This window comes from Corvus kubaryi, unplaced genomic scaffold (genome assembly GCF_017639235.1).
Source record: "Corvus kubaryi isolate FWS band 111438036 unplaced genomic scaffold, C.kubaryi_AGA036_p1.0 69, whole genome shotgun sequence".
NCBI lineage: Eukaryota > Metazoa > Chordata > Aves > Passeriformes > Corvidae > Corvus > Corvus kubaryi.
In genome coordinates this window covers 5649356-5665191 of record NW_024582057.1, presented here as the reverse complement: position 1 = coordinate 5665191, position 15836 = coordinate 5649356, and the positions used below count along the sequence as shown (strand labels likewise).

At 38.9% G+C, this 15836-nt stretch overlaps 1 protein-coding gene across 1 annotated transcript in view; it reads right to left on the bottom strand.

The window, feature by feature from the left end:
* The window catches only part of LOC121674639, a 164784-nt gene that overhangs the window by 13286 nt on the left and 135662 nt on the right, over positions 1–15836 (bottom strand). Inside the window, exon 19 of the mRNA XM_042049144.1 lies at positions 3521–3730. Coding sequence (XP_041905078.1) covers positions 3521–3730 — 210 coding nt within the window. The remainder of the gene's footprint in view (positions 1–3520; positions 3731–15836) is intronic.

Below are 15836 nucleotides of genomic sequence, written 5' to 3'. Positions count from 1 at the left end.
CTTCCCAGCAAGATTATGCAAAATTCCTCTTATGCCTGTCAAAGAATATCTGCAGATACAGAAACATATCTGAAGTTAAAGTCACCAAGAGCTGAACACATGAATCTGAGGTAGAATTTGGCCTGGTGATTTCAGTGCTGCTCTCTTGCTCGTGCGTTTGGCAAGAGAAGCACTGCCCCAGACCTCACCAGCCTGCACACACACCTCAGTTAGCTAAATGTTAAGAAGCTACTGCTTGTGCTGGTGGTGCCCTCTGAACAATGCCTATATTTGCACATGCTTTTTCAAAGTTTTTATCATTTCTGTGTTGTTTTCTGCCAAATTGCTAATTTCCTCCTATTATACATACTATTTCTGAAGAACACCCACCAAAACCAGCACCCATCATGCTGTAAATGGCACAAAGCATTAAATATCTGATGGATAGATCTTAGTCCCCAAATGCCTGAATTCATGATGTTCCACTGCAGTATTTAGGAATAAGTGTTATGGCTCTCTCAGGTATGATTCCTGAAACTTACAGAAATTTAAAGTCTTTTCATTTGGCTATCTTCAGAGTTACATGCCTTCAGAGTTTCTTAATAAAAGTGAACAAACAAATGAAAATTTACACTGAAATAATTACATTTTCACCTTTGGTATGTTACTGTAATGAAAAGCAGGATTGTTTCACAGGAAGAAGGTGCATGTAACCCCCACTTCCTAGATGCTGTTGAATACTCCTTGCATTCTGCAGTTGTACAAGAGCACTAGCCCATCCAGAAGAAAAAAATAAGTGCAAATTGATTGTTTTCTTACTCTGTAGATGCTGCAGACCTGGCAGATGCATATACAATGGTAGGACTCATGACAATTGCCACAGATCACCCCTTTTCTTACAGGTTGTGTTCCTACAGTCCCAAGACAACATTTCATATAAATATCCTCTCTCTGGCGAGGAGAAAGAGGCTTGCTGGTCATGAGGAAAGAAGAAAGGCAGCTGTCATTCCTATGACAGGGAGAGAGAATAGATGACACTCTCTGCTCTTGCCACTGTGGAAGAAGAGCATTCCCTCCTTCACCAGTGCTGGAAAGGTGAGGAGAGGAGTGAAAAGCAAAACAGGAAGCCACCTTGTTTCTTTTGGTGAGGTGTAGTACCCATTCTGGCATAAAACAGGTAAGATTATGAAGTTATATTATGTAGGTAAATTTCTGGTAAAGAGAAATCTTACTTACACCAATGCGTGATCCAATGGAAGCTGATTAAATTTAGAATAAGAGGAGTTTTCTGACCAAATAGACTATAAGGATCCAGAAAAATCTTTCCATTGCGTCACTGGGAGCAAAATACCTAAAACAGACTAGGGTTAGGTAAACTAAACTACCTGAGTCTTTAGAACTAGCTCTAGATACTCAAACTGAAAAGGCTTATACACAACAAGCTGTCAATAGAGGGAGCAGACTTAAAAGATTATTCCAAGAAACCCAGGTGCCTTTCATCTTCTACATTCTTAAAAACCATACAGAGATTTGCAATGTACCCTTCAGCTCCAAAACAATTTTCTAACCCCACTCAAGAACCCCTGCTTGTCTAGCTGCTGTAAAGGGGGAAAAAAAAATGTTCCTGAGAGGTGTCAACAGCAGCCAAGTGGTAAAGCTCAGGTGTATTTTTCCCCATGGCAGCAAACATCTCACTTGCCACTGTATAGTTTTAAAATTCATTAAATATTCCTAATTTGGAACTGAAGTAGAAAGCCCTGACCTATAAAACACACAAATGTATAATTACATCTGTTATCAGCTAAATGTAAGATCTGTATACGGGCTTTACTGCAATTATTAGTTAAGCACATTTCTTACATGTAATTGTATTTAGATCTACAAGTAAAAACGCTGTAAAGCACGCATTGATCTCCTCAATTAGATGTGCAGCTTTCAAGACAATGAGGTAAGACTCAGTCATGGATTTTAGGGATAGGCTATGCTATGATCTGGTGTGGGAAACTACAGAGAAGTGGCTTGAGCCATCCACATTATGCAGTTCTTACTTTATGGATGCTGGAAGCTTCTCAAAAGCTCGCCTGGGAAGACAAAACTACATTGTATGAGAATGCATTTCTTCTCTCTCAGAAGTACAAAACAGATTAATGAGCTGAAACAGAGCACTAGGTTAAGATTGCCTCGGGTGTTCAAAGACCCTCCTTCCAAAGCCTGATGGAAGTTGATTGAAACCTCACCACTGAAAAGCTGAGAAGAACTTAATTGGGAAACACGACTCTGCAAAGAGCTAAATTTTAACAGGCAGAAAGTAGGAGTTGGGCTGCCTGGTTGGCCTCCAACATGGAAAAGGTGTTTTAGCAAAAGTCTAGGCAATTATTCACGTCGGAGTTTCTTCAAGAGACTTGGGCATGGACCTGGATTTGCCAGTTTCTTTGTTCCAGTAATTAAGTTCTAGTTCATGTAGGCCACATGCCTTCTCTTGTTTTCTTTGGCCAGCTCGAAGACTCTGGTGTCTTCACCCTGGTGAATCATAAGTTCCCCGGGCAGAAAACTATGTTTGGATTCCTTGAGGACAGTTTCCTTTAAATTAAATTTTCTTTAAAAAGCCAAGTAGGGCAAAGACATTAAGAATAAAATCTTTAATGAAGAAAACAGCCTTGAAACATTAACCAAAGGAGCAGAAGCAATGTTTGCCTCATGCTGGAAAGATGTACTTGAACCTTCACCTTAGAAGTGTGCAGCTGAAAACATTGTGCTTCATCATCATTTGTGCCAGTTTTGGTAAAAAGATCTTAGTGATGATGCCCCCACTCCTTATCTCGGTAGGTAAAGTAATATTCTTTCAGTCTACTTTCTCTCAAATGACAATCTTTTTTTAAGAGTCTCTCAACACAAGACCAAAGGCAAAAAGGAAATGTTCTTCTTCAAAGCACTTAGAAAAAAAACGGTAAAGCAATGAACAAAATGCAGCCCATGAAACAAGTAATGGGTGATACGTCTCTTTAATAACATCCTGTATTGAATTTTAGTGCACAAGCTGCTGAAATGCTGACAACATCCAAGATTCAATCTAAAACATGCAAGATGCCAGTAGGTAATCTAACTGTGCCTTAGCTCTGTGTATCTGAGTACAAACTAAGTGAATGACCATACTTGCAGTAATAGCTGTCCATTAAATGTCCACAGCACTTACCCTGTATATTTATATATATATTATAATTCCTGTACAGAATAACCTTATGTGGTTCTAAGTGATATATATTTATAAATAATCTCTATGTGTGTAGTTTCAATGTATATCTTACATAATTGCCTTTAAATGGCTCTATAAACAATCTGAAATTGCCACTTTGCACTGCAAAAGCATTAACTCATTGATTATACACTACTATTTAGGAGTGAGGTCTTCCTATTGAAGCTTCCAGTGTGTATTTCGGGCAGGGTCAGGCACGGCCTATTGTCCTCTTTTGACTGTGACCCAGTTCTGAAATGCACCCCTTTGCCTTCAAAATCTGGCAGCGAGCAGCCTGCTCGGACCTACCTCAATGACAGCCCCATCAGGTAGCCTGAGGAAGTGCCGGTAGAGCTCCCGGAAGCCGCTGAGGTGAACCGTGTAGACACAGACGTGAACAGTGGTGCTACCCTTCCAGCTGGCTGCAGCGTCAGGGATTTCATCCTGGTGCTGGAGGTCACAGCTGGAGACACCAGGCTGGCTGGCGTGGTCCTTCCAGATGTAATCAGACACTGCCACCTAGTGAAACACGGCCCCCCCCGCCCCCCGGACACACGCACACACACACACAGAGGCCCCCCACCCCCCACCAAAGGAACATATTTAATTAACTTCTGGCAAGAGCTTAACCGATTTAAAATGATTTTACAATAAATCTGCAAAGCTTGTACCATATGCAGTGCTTGCACACAGTTCTCTACTACATATTTTTTTATGACATAGATCTAAATAGAGGAGATAGACAAATCCCTAGTGTATATTCTATAAAGTTAATTCTGCACAGATGAAGCTGTAATTGACTCCCATATTAACCAAAAGTAGGGAGATCAAGCAGGGTAGGTTAAACAATAAAATGGCAATGCTAATTTAAAAAAAGAAGCTTCCCAAGAATTTTGTGAGCGAGTATTTGTATTTCTCTCTCTTTGAGAAGCCTTTGCTCCTGTACCCACAAGCACTTTTTAGTCTCTGATCTCTGTATAATATTAAAATAACCTTGTGCTGCTAACTGAATTGTAGATGAGCAGAGTAAATAAGGTGTATTTTAGTGCATTGTGTAAAGCTAGTTTATTAACAGTTACCTAGCTTCCTAGTTTGCTCTAAACATGTTTGCTTTGGTAGGTTTGGTATCCCCCTACATCAGTCTGCATTTCCATTTAACCTTTTCCATGTTAATTCTTTACACAGACTGAGCAGAATTCAAGACTTCAGACCCAGGATCATGGCAAAAGGCTTAAGCACACTTTATCCTTAACTAGAAATTATGAGAAGCATAATTTTTATACTGTCCCTGAAGTGCAAGCATAAAGTTTTTAACCCTCCACTTTTGTAAGACCTTTTTGTCACTCATTTTCTCCCATGAGATGCTACTCCTGTTTGTGGAAGGAAGGGATTGGTGATGTTGGTACATCCTTACAGTACATCAGTATGTTCTTCCCAAACACTTCTATATAATGTAGACAAAATACCACTTTTGCTGGCCTAGCACATGCTTTTTCTTTCAAGGATGTGTATTACACTGGAAGAAATGATTGGAACTTACTCACAAAACTAGCTAAAAAAAGCTCTCATTTAAGATAGGTACCTCAAAACCTTCTTCTGCATAATTTTGCTTTTACTTTTTGCTGAAATGAAGAGCTCAGATTCTTATGAGAGATCTCAAAAACCAGATACAAATTTTTCCCCTCACTTGGGAAAAGTTAGATTTAGCTCAGTTTGCTTGAGTTCCAGTTCACAGTTCCTCAGCTGTTCTTACGCATTACGAGGAATCCCATTAACTAGCACAGTGTGTCAATGCCACGATTCTGACGTGCCTTCTGCTATTATGAGCCACTGCCTTAGGAGAGGATTTGTTTTAGGTGAATTAAGAAAGCAAGAACACATATAGGAAATTATTTCCAACTCTTTTCCAGGAATGACAGAACAATAGGATACTTCATTTTAGCGCCAGCTTCCTTTTACATCAGTCCTAATCAATTTTTTTACATTTTAAAACAAGGAAAGGTCATCTGAAATTTAAGGTAAAATAAGGACAGTCAGAATTTTCCACACCAAAGCCTCTGGGGTTCAAAGGATTTCATTGAGGACAACCTGTCAGGAACATACAGCAGCCATAAGGACAGGACAAGCCCTGCATTTTTTTCTGTCTACCACACAAGCATGTTTTACATGTACTTTTCCATGGGGAGAGCATGGAACTTCCACTACTTTCTCACAAATAAATTACCACCTGTTTTTTCAATCAGTGCTCGATCTAAGTGTAATTTACAACATAAAATTACTGTGCAGGAAGCCAAAGCCATGTCACTCTAAACTTTGTGCCTGAGCCAACCTTCACCTTGCCAGGGCAAAGATCTTCTTTGGAAGTTCTTGACTCTGGGTGCCATCCCTGTGACACCATATCCATATGGGACCAGGTATGGCATCAGAAGTCTCTGTCTTGCCGCCTCCCCAAGAGCAGACAGTTCTGCAGGATAGTGGGAGTACACAAACCCATCTGACCTGCTGTCACATTTCAAGATCTGGTGAACTCCCTCTGAGGACACTTATGTGACTAGCCTACCTTTCCCCCACCAAAAAAAAAAGAAATAGCAGAGATTGATCATCTGACAACTGAAAGAGAAAAGGCACCACCAAAACTGACGGTGCTGTGGTGACTTGGGTAGCCTTGGTCTGGGATAGGCAGAAGAAAGGAAGGAAAGGGAACCCTTTGCTGGAGCGTCACTCATTAACCCTTCCTCAAAGTCACCTGCTAGTGTGAGTTTGCCTGAAGGCACTCTTCAATATGTGGAGGGATATAACACTTGAATAACAGTTCCAGGAGGGGGGAGCAGCTCTGTTTGTGGATAAGGATTTAGAGACCCCAGCACAGAAGGACCTTTCCATTCCCTCCTTGCTAGCACCATCTGAAAGTATTTGGCAGACAGATGTCCACTGCCTTGAAACTCTCAAAACACATTTCTGTGAAGTGATAGGTCACTAGCGAGCTGCTGTGGCCTACATAACCTGAAGTAAGCTCCAAAAGTAAACTCTACTGTCATCTGAAATTTCTATCATTAAGTTAATCAAAAATGTCCATTCATTTCTACAGGAATACAATATGAGTTAATAAATCCACTGAGACAGGCTAGTCAAGAGACTGTGCATATAGGACATGTCAGAGAAACTGAAGTTAGCAATGATCTAGATTCACAAGGGCTGACAAGAAACCACAAAATGCCAGAGCAGTGTACAGTAATCCTTAAATGAAATTCATCTTTCAGCAGAAAAACACATTAAGGATGGTAATTCAATGATAAAAGAGGCAGGCCAGAACAGGTTCAAATGCTGAATATTTCACAGCATAACTTAATTAAAGCCCGAGTGTGAGGCTGTTAATCGCTTTATAATAGTTCAGCTTGAAATGAGGTCTGAGTGCCCTTATAGTTTATTTGTTTATGTTATTATAATCATAAAAGGTTACACTGACCTAATGCAAATGTACAGTTTTCACTGGCCTTTGTTATATTGGCAGTTTTTTCTCCTTTTGGTCCTCCTATCTTCGCGCAAGTATGTAAAGGGAAGAACTGGGAGGAAGGGTCATGAATTTAGGTCAGATCAGATGATTCAGTAAGTCTCATGTGGGCTTAAGTCTTATTAATAATTTTAATACATTCTTCCTTGACAACAATGATTTCAATCACTGCTCCTTTAACGTACACTGTGATGTAGAAATACACAGGTTTTTAAAAGAGTGGAACATGCTTCTCCTACAAAAAAGGTAAATTATGTCAACCCTTTGGAAATTGCAGTGCCTAACCTACAAAAAAGACAAAAAAACTCTTGTAAGTACAAATACAAATGTATTATGTTGTATAAATGTATTATGCCATATCAAGTGTAGAGAAATATGTTATCAAAGTAGAACACATTTTAAACACAAATATATTGATAAATGTATATTTATAAATATGTTACAGAACGGAGGCACAGCCAATTAATATTACCAATATTTCCTAGGTCAGGGTACAGAAAATGCCATGATAGTGTGTAGAGGTACTATGATGTTTTCTATTGTTTGACAGCTTTTGTGAGAGAAGAAAGGAAAGAGTATTTCCTCAGATTTTCTGAGCTGCAGTGGGAATGAGAGGAAGACTGACTTCTAGTGTCTTAAAAAACAGACATCAGCATAAAAAAAGTTCTTTTTAAAAAGTTGAGAAGTATACATGTATGTCTAAACACTTGATTATGATTAGTACTGATTCTTAACTGTTTGCAGCAGCATTATTATTAGCAATGTCATGTGAATCAATTCCAGCCTCATGCATTGCAACATGTATAAAAAATTATTTGAAAACAGTATTAAAGGAAAATACATAAAATGAGCAAAGTCGACCAAATCGACCAGTTGAGAATGCGTGGAATTGAGCGCTGGTCATGACAAATAATTAGCAAAGGTTACAAGCTGTTAACTTTAGTCAAAAGGGCAAAAAAGTGTTGAAATTATAGAAAAAAAAAAAAGACATCAAAAGTCGAGGGTGCTGTATTTACTTCAAGTAACTTTCATAAACATGGTAAGTGCATTTTCTGTGGTAAGAGTTGTAAATATGGGAATTACTGTCCTGGAGGCAATCTTTGTTAAACCAGCGTAGCTTTACAATTAAAAAAACAAAAGCTGGCTAGTGCTGACTTCTGAGAGAAGCACAGTACCCCTTAAGCATTACAAACCCCATTTCTGACAAACTGTTGCTAAAAACCTTGCCAGCAACTCTGGTAAAAGAAGAATTTACATGGAAATATCTAAAACCATCCTTCCAGTCCGTGTTTAGGGCACCTTGGTGGCATCCAGGTTCCAGTGAGAGTATCACTGGACCTCATGCAGAATTAGATGTGACAGTGGGGAAGGTTTCCAAGCCACTGTAGGAAGGATGGGGTACTTTACAAGTCATGAAAATGAACTCAGTTTGAATAAATCACGAAATTGGAGAAATGGCAAGCAAAGGCACGAACAAGAAAAGCTATTAGGACTGCCAAAAATCATACCATCATGAGCAAGCCACACCAGCGCTCCTCGTGTTTAACCCTTACACACACGAAGCACTCACACACATTTACACACATGCAGCAAACTTTGGTGGGGCGGCAGCATGTTCTCACACTCCTGGGGCAATAATGAGGCATGTGAGTGTCTCAGGTTAGCAAAGGCCTTTGTGGGCTCCTGGCAGATAACCCTTGCCAGGCACACATGGAGTATCAGCCATACCCTGACCTACAGAGCCTTCAAACCAGTGTGATACCCCCACCTCTGACTGCCCACAGTAACTCTGCAGAGAGATAACTCGTTTCTAGATCGTCCTATTTATGAACGTAATGGACCAGCATAATGGACCAGTAGCATCCAGGAATTGTTTGTTTCAGTCAAATTATGAATGCCTGAAGCATTGCTGTTACAGTCTTCCCTGATTTATTTAACAAACAGACATGGACAGACTAAATGGTGAAAAAAAACATATACAGAGGATAACCTCTTTGTAAATGACTAAGGAGAAATCCCAGAATAGATTTATGGAAAGCGGCTTAGCATCATAACACTAGGAAACAGCAGCAGGTCTTTTTGTTTCTGATTTGCAATATCATCATACTTATGGATATGTCCAGTGAACAGCAATGAAGATCTTTTCTAGGGGATGATTTTCATCTCCTGTTTTTAGATATTACAAAGTGCAGCCACATATTCCCTGGCTACAGTGCAGCCATTGTTTGTGTAGTCTGCTGCTTACCATCCCATTTTTTCAGATCTAAATCTTTTGTGGTTTTAAATGTCCGCACTTCAGTCACCCATAAAAAATACACAAATGTAGAAATAGTCTCTTCCAAACAATAATAAATCTGGGGGAAAAAAGTCATTTGAAGAATTAAGTCAAGGAAAACTGATATTCAATTCAGCAAAAACCTTAGTGAGTAAAAATTAAAGGCCACAGCTTTCTTGCATTTCCTTGTGCATAGCAGTGTCTTTGTCCATTGATTTGCCCTAAGGAAAGGAGGTAAAACACATTTCCTTCCTATTCCAGAGAATCCTGCTATATTCTGAGCCTAGAGAGGGTTTGGTTCAGATGAGCAAGAGAAATCTCTCTCCATGCCTCATTTCCCAAATTTTATAAGGGATGCTGGAATCAGTTACTTAAGAAAGCATCTTCAGTAACTTCCAACAGACAGGATTTTATATACAAAAGTGTTTAGTAAAAGTTATTTTCCCTATGGAAGTCAGGATTTTAATGCATACAAGGGCATATCTGTGTAAATAAGAGGGTCTGCTGCTCATTATCTGTTCATCAACATTTGTTATTCATTACTCATGTGTTTACAAACGTAATGCAGTCAGAAAGCAGAAATAATACTATATGACTTTGGTGACCAAAAATACACCAGAAACAACAAATGGTAAATAGATCCATGGAGCAGTTCGTCCTATGGGATACAATTTGCCCACAGAAGATATTCTGTGAAAAATTTGTGAAAATAACCCTGACAGATCTGTGAGTAACAATGCAGTACAAAAATAATATGTAAACAGAAAACGAAGGAGCTAAGATTGTCGATTAATTGTTTGGCAGTGAGCATTTTATTTTTACTGTTTGGAACTGATTAAATGCAGAGAAAAGATAGTTAAAAGAAACAAGTCTGTGTTCACAGATTTCATTCAATTTGTCCAAGACCATGTGCATTCAAGATGTATGTCTGGGAATGAGACAGGCTTTTACTCACCTGTGACTTACATCAGATGGACAGATCTGTTCCTGGCAGCTTAATAACATTTTTAAAGCTGGATCATTACATGGACAGTAAATCAGCTGACAACTTAAAACTAAAATACATGGGACTAGTGGCTCCTAGTTGCATCTTCTTCAGCTTCAGAAAATTTCCTGTTGTGCAGGCAGTGGAATAGTGTGTCCTTGTGCTAGTGGTGTTGAACATTGTGTGAATGGTGCTCTTGAGGAAGGTGCCTTTTGTTGAGTGTCTGACCAAGTCTAAATTTTAATTTCTATTTTTCTTTCTTTTATTCAAACAACAGCAAAACTGCTGTAATGTTTTACTAAGAATCAAAATTTTCCTAGTTTGCCTGTTTAGATCCCTTGTTTCTTTTCAAGCAGATGGAAGGGGGTTAGGAAAATGAAGGTGGAAGAGAAAAGAAAATTTAAACACTTCTAGTAAAACATATCTGAACATCTGTGAAGGGTGGTTGTCCTCCTTTAGAAACACTGTAATTTTGCTCTGATCTTTCAGTAACCCTAATAAGTATCCTGACTACTCCAGCACAGATGTTAATTATTAGCAAACATTTACCACAGAAAGTATCTAGAATCTCTCACTCACACTGCAGCCCCATTGCTCCAGCAGCTGTAGAGACAGGTAGAAATGGGCTGCCTGCAGAACAAGGAGTTAACAGCCTGTGTTGACATCAGAGGACATTTATGGGGCTATTTGCTTTAACTGTCCATAAATTATCTCATCTGATTTTCCAAATAATCGCCAGCAATCAGCTGCTTTCTTGCAGACATCACTGCAGAAATAAGCCATGGAGGAAGAACTGAAAGAAAAAGCTTTCACAAACACCTCCCTGGCAGGGTGGAGAGTAGTGGAAGGAAGGGCCTGACATATTTGTGTAAGCTGTGGCGTTAAAGTAAATGCTGGTTTCATTGTAGAAAAGCAGGGAAGAAAGAAAATGAGGGTGGCAGAGGTTTGGGTATTCCTTTGTGATCAAGGCTGACATTCTCCATTCTCATCTCACCCCCTCTGCCATCTTCACCCCAAGGATGCTTTTTCTGCCTCCACAGGGCCAGCATCCCAATTGCAAGCTCATCAGACACCAAACCAAAAGTGCCTCAATTGCTAAGGTATTTCCTTATTGTCAGTTTACTCCTTCTTTTTCCCATGCCAGGGTTTTATTTTTGGCTCTTGCAAACAGTTTAACCATGCTTGGCACTGATGTTTCTCTAGAAATCTAGGAATGTAAGTCCACTATAGCAAGTGGAGACAAAGAGTCAAAGGTTCAGGGCAGTTTGCATGAGCCTTCAACGGAGTATGCAAACCAGTTGGGTCTGCAAAACTTGCAAAAGAGACTTGCAAAAGAGACTTGCAAGATCAGCCTGTCTCCCAGGGCTGTCTGAGTGTACCAAGAGCCTCTCAGCAATGCCTTCTTCCCTGCTTCAGTTAAGAAGCCAGATAGCAAGAATTCTTCTCACAAGAATATTTTCCACTTGTAGCACACTATTGCAAAAACGGCCTCTTTGTGGTATTTCAGCAGTTTTGTCTTCAGTTCAAGCAGGAACCATTAAATAAAAAAAAAATAATTTACAAACAAAGCAAAAATGACTGCTAGGAACCCTAAGAAATGGTTTATGGTACAACCTAAAGTTTTGGGCAAAGGTGTGGCATGATTTTATGCATGCAACAAAGATTCTGTTTGCATTTGATTTTACCTTAACTAGTTTGCTTTTCCTGAATTAAAAGTTACTGTCTGAGATATCCAGAAACAATTGTTGTGTATTACTGAATTTGATGTGCTTTTTTGGTAGAAAAATGGTTTAGTCTACTGTGACCAATTGTCTATTATAATGAAGCTTATTATTAATGGAGTATACTCTTATATCCTTATTTTTTCCTTCTCGGAAGATAGCAGAGTTCAGCATCCGATAAACATGTAAATTGCATTTTTCTTTTCACACAGGACAGATTTCAACTTCTGAACCAGCAGTCAACAAAGATTCCCCCAGCTGCTAGGAAAAAAAAAAAGTAAGTATTTGTGAAGAAAGGCATAATAAGATCAGAGGGAAGCCTGTCATAAAAATGCACATTGCATAATACATGATGGATCAGTTCTATTATTTAACTTTTGCATAGATATAACAATACAGAGATATGCTAACCATCATAGTCAGCATTAATTTACAGTGGGAAAAATAATTAGAATCTCACTTTTTCTGAAGAATGGAGTGAAAATGTAAACAATGCTTCCCTCCAGGCAAGTGCTTTATCAAGTTGACAGGTGCATTTGAATTTCCATGGGTGGGGGACATAATAGGTTATTTATGTGTCATTTTAATAGAAAGGCCCAACCATCAAGATGGACAGGAGACTTTATCAGTACTGCTGTTTGCAACTAATCCACCAATTTAATACCCCATGAAAATACCTGCAACAAAACCTGGACATTTTTCTTTTCCACTCCATTATAGGCAAATCAATATGGGTGCTATTCATCTCAAATCTTTGGCTCAGGAGGTGCCTACTACACAGAGCTCCTAACAACACTGGTGCACTGGCACAGCCACATAAACATAGAAACTTTGACCTCTGGTGCCATCAGTGACTCCACAGCAGGATCACAACAGTGCACTTGGATCATTAGTTCACGATCAGATAGAAGTAAGCAAGAAAAAAATCTTTTTTCTAGGTTGTTTGCTTTTTTTTTTCTTGTTTTGGTTTGGTTTTGAGAAGAAAAAATCCAGCAAAAATTTTTTAAAGTTTTTGATTACTATAATTTTATCTGAAGTAGCCACTCCCTAATTTTCACAAACAGTATATTCCTGGCTGGAGAATAGCCACAAGCCAGAAAAACATTATACATCTCCTAGCTGTAACATGTTTCTTTACACAAATTTGCCATGAAAAAGAAAGATGCTAAAATGTGTACTCCAGTCACACCTTCTTGTGCATTAGCACTGCTAAAGGCTGCCTTTTTTTGTCCTGTATAGGGCTGTGATGTTGAGTGACAGCCTCAATGTGACCAAGGGTAAATTTGGTAGCCATGCTCCAATTTCTTCTTCATCTTCCCTCCTTGGTACTGTCACATGTATGAGCACACAAGTTCCCCCTGTACTTATCTACACAGCTATTGCTGCCACATTTTTAACACACAGCATATGCTGACAGCCCCCCTGTCCTTCACTGGGGTGTGTGTGTGTCTGCACAGTCAAAATCAGCCTGAAAAAGTATTTTCCATTAGGGAATACTTTAAAAACCCCAACCTTTTTCAAGAGCTGAAGGTTTCCATTATTGCAAGTCCATCCTCATCTGTGTGCAAAAGTTCAGTTTCCAGATTCATGACCCACCAGGGTCTGCATGGACTGGAAAGACAGTCCCCAATGAGCTTGAAAAGCTTTAGAATAGATCTAGGGAGGATAGAGGTAATGAGATCATCCACCATTCCCATGTCCACTCAGAAGTGTGCTCTAGTTCAGAGATAATTCTTCTCTAACTCACACACATATGGCTCCAGAGATGTTTCAAGTATATAACTGGAAGTATCTTTACACCCCCTGGGTAATTCCTCAGACTAGCTACTCCTGAAACTTTTTGCAAAAGCAAGCAATTCATAAGGACATAAATTTGATTAAAAACAGACCTGAGACATTTCCTATGCTCAGTCTTTCAGTCTGCAAAGCTCATGAATCCCTGTGGTTAATTAGGAAATATTACTCATAGTAAGATCTAGTTATAATAAAATGTATGTTGCCTGAACATAGCATCTTAATAAGTTTCAGAAACAGTTACTCCCCCATTTTCCTCCCACAACTTCTCTCTTGGTGACCATGTTTTCTGGTAGGAGGACAATGCCCCTTCTCCCACTTGCAGAGAAGGACTGCATGCTGCCTTCTCTCCTAGGGGTCATTGAGGTGCTTACAGCAGTGAGGCTGCAGGCCAGATGTAATCCCCTGGGAGCAGTGCCAAGCAGTGCTTACATGTGGGACAAGGGAAGAGAGCCCCAGGAAAAGCACACAGGGGAGGGCATAACTTGAGCCCTCAGTCCACAACTGGGAGAGGTAATAGCTCTTTCCTATGTGAAAGCACCTTATAGTTCACTCATATATTACCACAAGAGGTATATCACAAATTACGAATGGTAAAGTATGGAAAAGAAACCCAAATAAATTAACTCAGTCTCAATATTATTAAAAGGAAGCTCAGTCTGGGTAGAAAATTGCAGTATCAAGGAGACAAAACTGCAGGCTGTTGGGTCGGCAAAAGGAACAAAACTGGAAGTCTAAATTTTAACAAAGAATTTTTACAAGTATCTATTTTTTACTCTGCTTGGATAGCAACTCCTTCCACAAATCATGTAAGGAATGTAAGCAGAATGTCACTTCATTACATCAGGTAGTGGATACTGAGCAGAAAGATGACTGTTTGCTCCCTAATGATTTTGCTTCAATTTTGGTAGCTTAACATAGGACAGGTTTCTTACCCACTGACAGAACTAATGAGAGAGGTTCCTATTTTATACTAGATTTTTATTATGTAGTGAAGATATAAAAAAAGGTGAACATTGAAAATTACTGTGGTCTGAGTAAAGCTGGCTAAGCTTACACTACATGGAATACAAAAAATAGCACCTATAACTGACACATTTTCCTTCAAAAGGGCAAGTTTTGATAAAATTATTAGTAAAATTAACAATAGGTCTTTAAAAATATAGATCTAATGTCTTTTCACCATTTTTATCTAATAAAATTTTATGCTTCTTACAGTGGAATTTGTATCACATTATATAAATCTTAAATTTCAGTGGAAAACATAAACTATCATTGTTTAGATAATATACTGAAGTTATTTAATATCTCATTAAAAATACGTTTTCTGCTTTGCATGTGTGCTTGATTCACTGCATCTCTGGTGCTTTTATGCTGGTGTAGCTACTTTGATCAAGTAAAATTAGAGTATTGGACAGCAACACAGGAATGTATCATGCCCATATATTTTATGTTATTTAACTGCAACCAGAACATTTCCCCATTGTCATAGAAAAACATATCAATCTGCAGAAAACTAAGCATAGAAAAACATCAATCAAATTAGTGTATTATTCAAGAAGAAGAGTGGCAAGTGCACCCAAGAGTAATGTAATGCCTTCTGAAGTTGGCAGAACTAACAAAAACTTGGCTGATACTTCTCAAGGACCGAAAGCACCAAGAGCTGGTTTCTGTGTACCGAAATTGCTTTAGATTGATTTGACTGTTCACACGAGTTTTTTGGTACATGCAGAAGTGTGAGTTTCCAATCAGAACATAATTTCTCAGCTCTTTTCTGGTTCCTTTTCTCAATATGTGGGATGGGGTTCTTGTATGGTTATGGCTGAACTCCATTCAAAGTAAATCAGAAAACACTCAGCATATCTCTTACTTCAAGCACATTTTGATGGTTTGGTTTTAGGGAAATACTTCCAAAAGGCTGTTGACTTCCAAAGTCTTAGCACATAGAAAATGGGGATGCTCCCTCTTTTTCTCAAGTCAAAATATATTTTGAGAAAAAGTAATGAAAAAAAAATATTTTGAGACATTTTTTGGGAGTTTATCTGGAAAGGGTATTTGCAATTTTTTTCATATTAAGGACTCATTTCTCATCATTGTAAGAGGATCAGCAGTCTTGCTTGACTCTCCTCTTATTTAAGCAGTTTCCAGCCAACTGTAACTTGCATTTCCAGTTAAGATTACAAATTAAAGATCAGGCTATGTAAGTATGCAATCATCCATTAAAGCACTCTTCTCTTTGCCCATACTATTTGCTTCCTTGAAGCAGGACCAGCTCCAGGCATAACTAAAGCAGGCAGATACCTGGGACATGAGTTTTTCTTCTCCATCTCTTTTGCCTG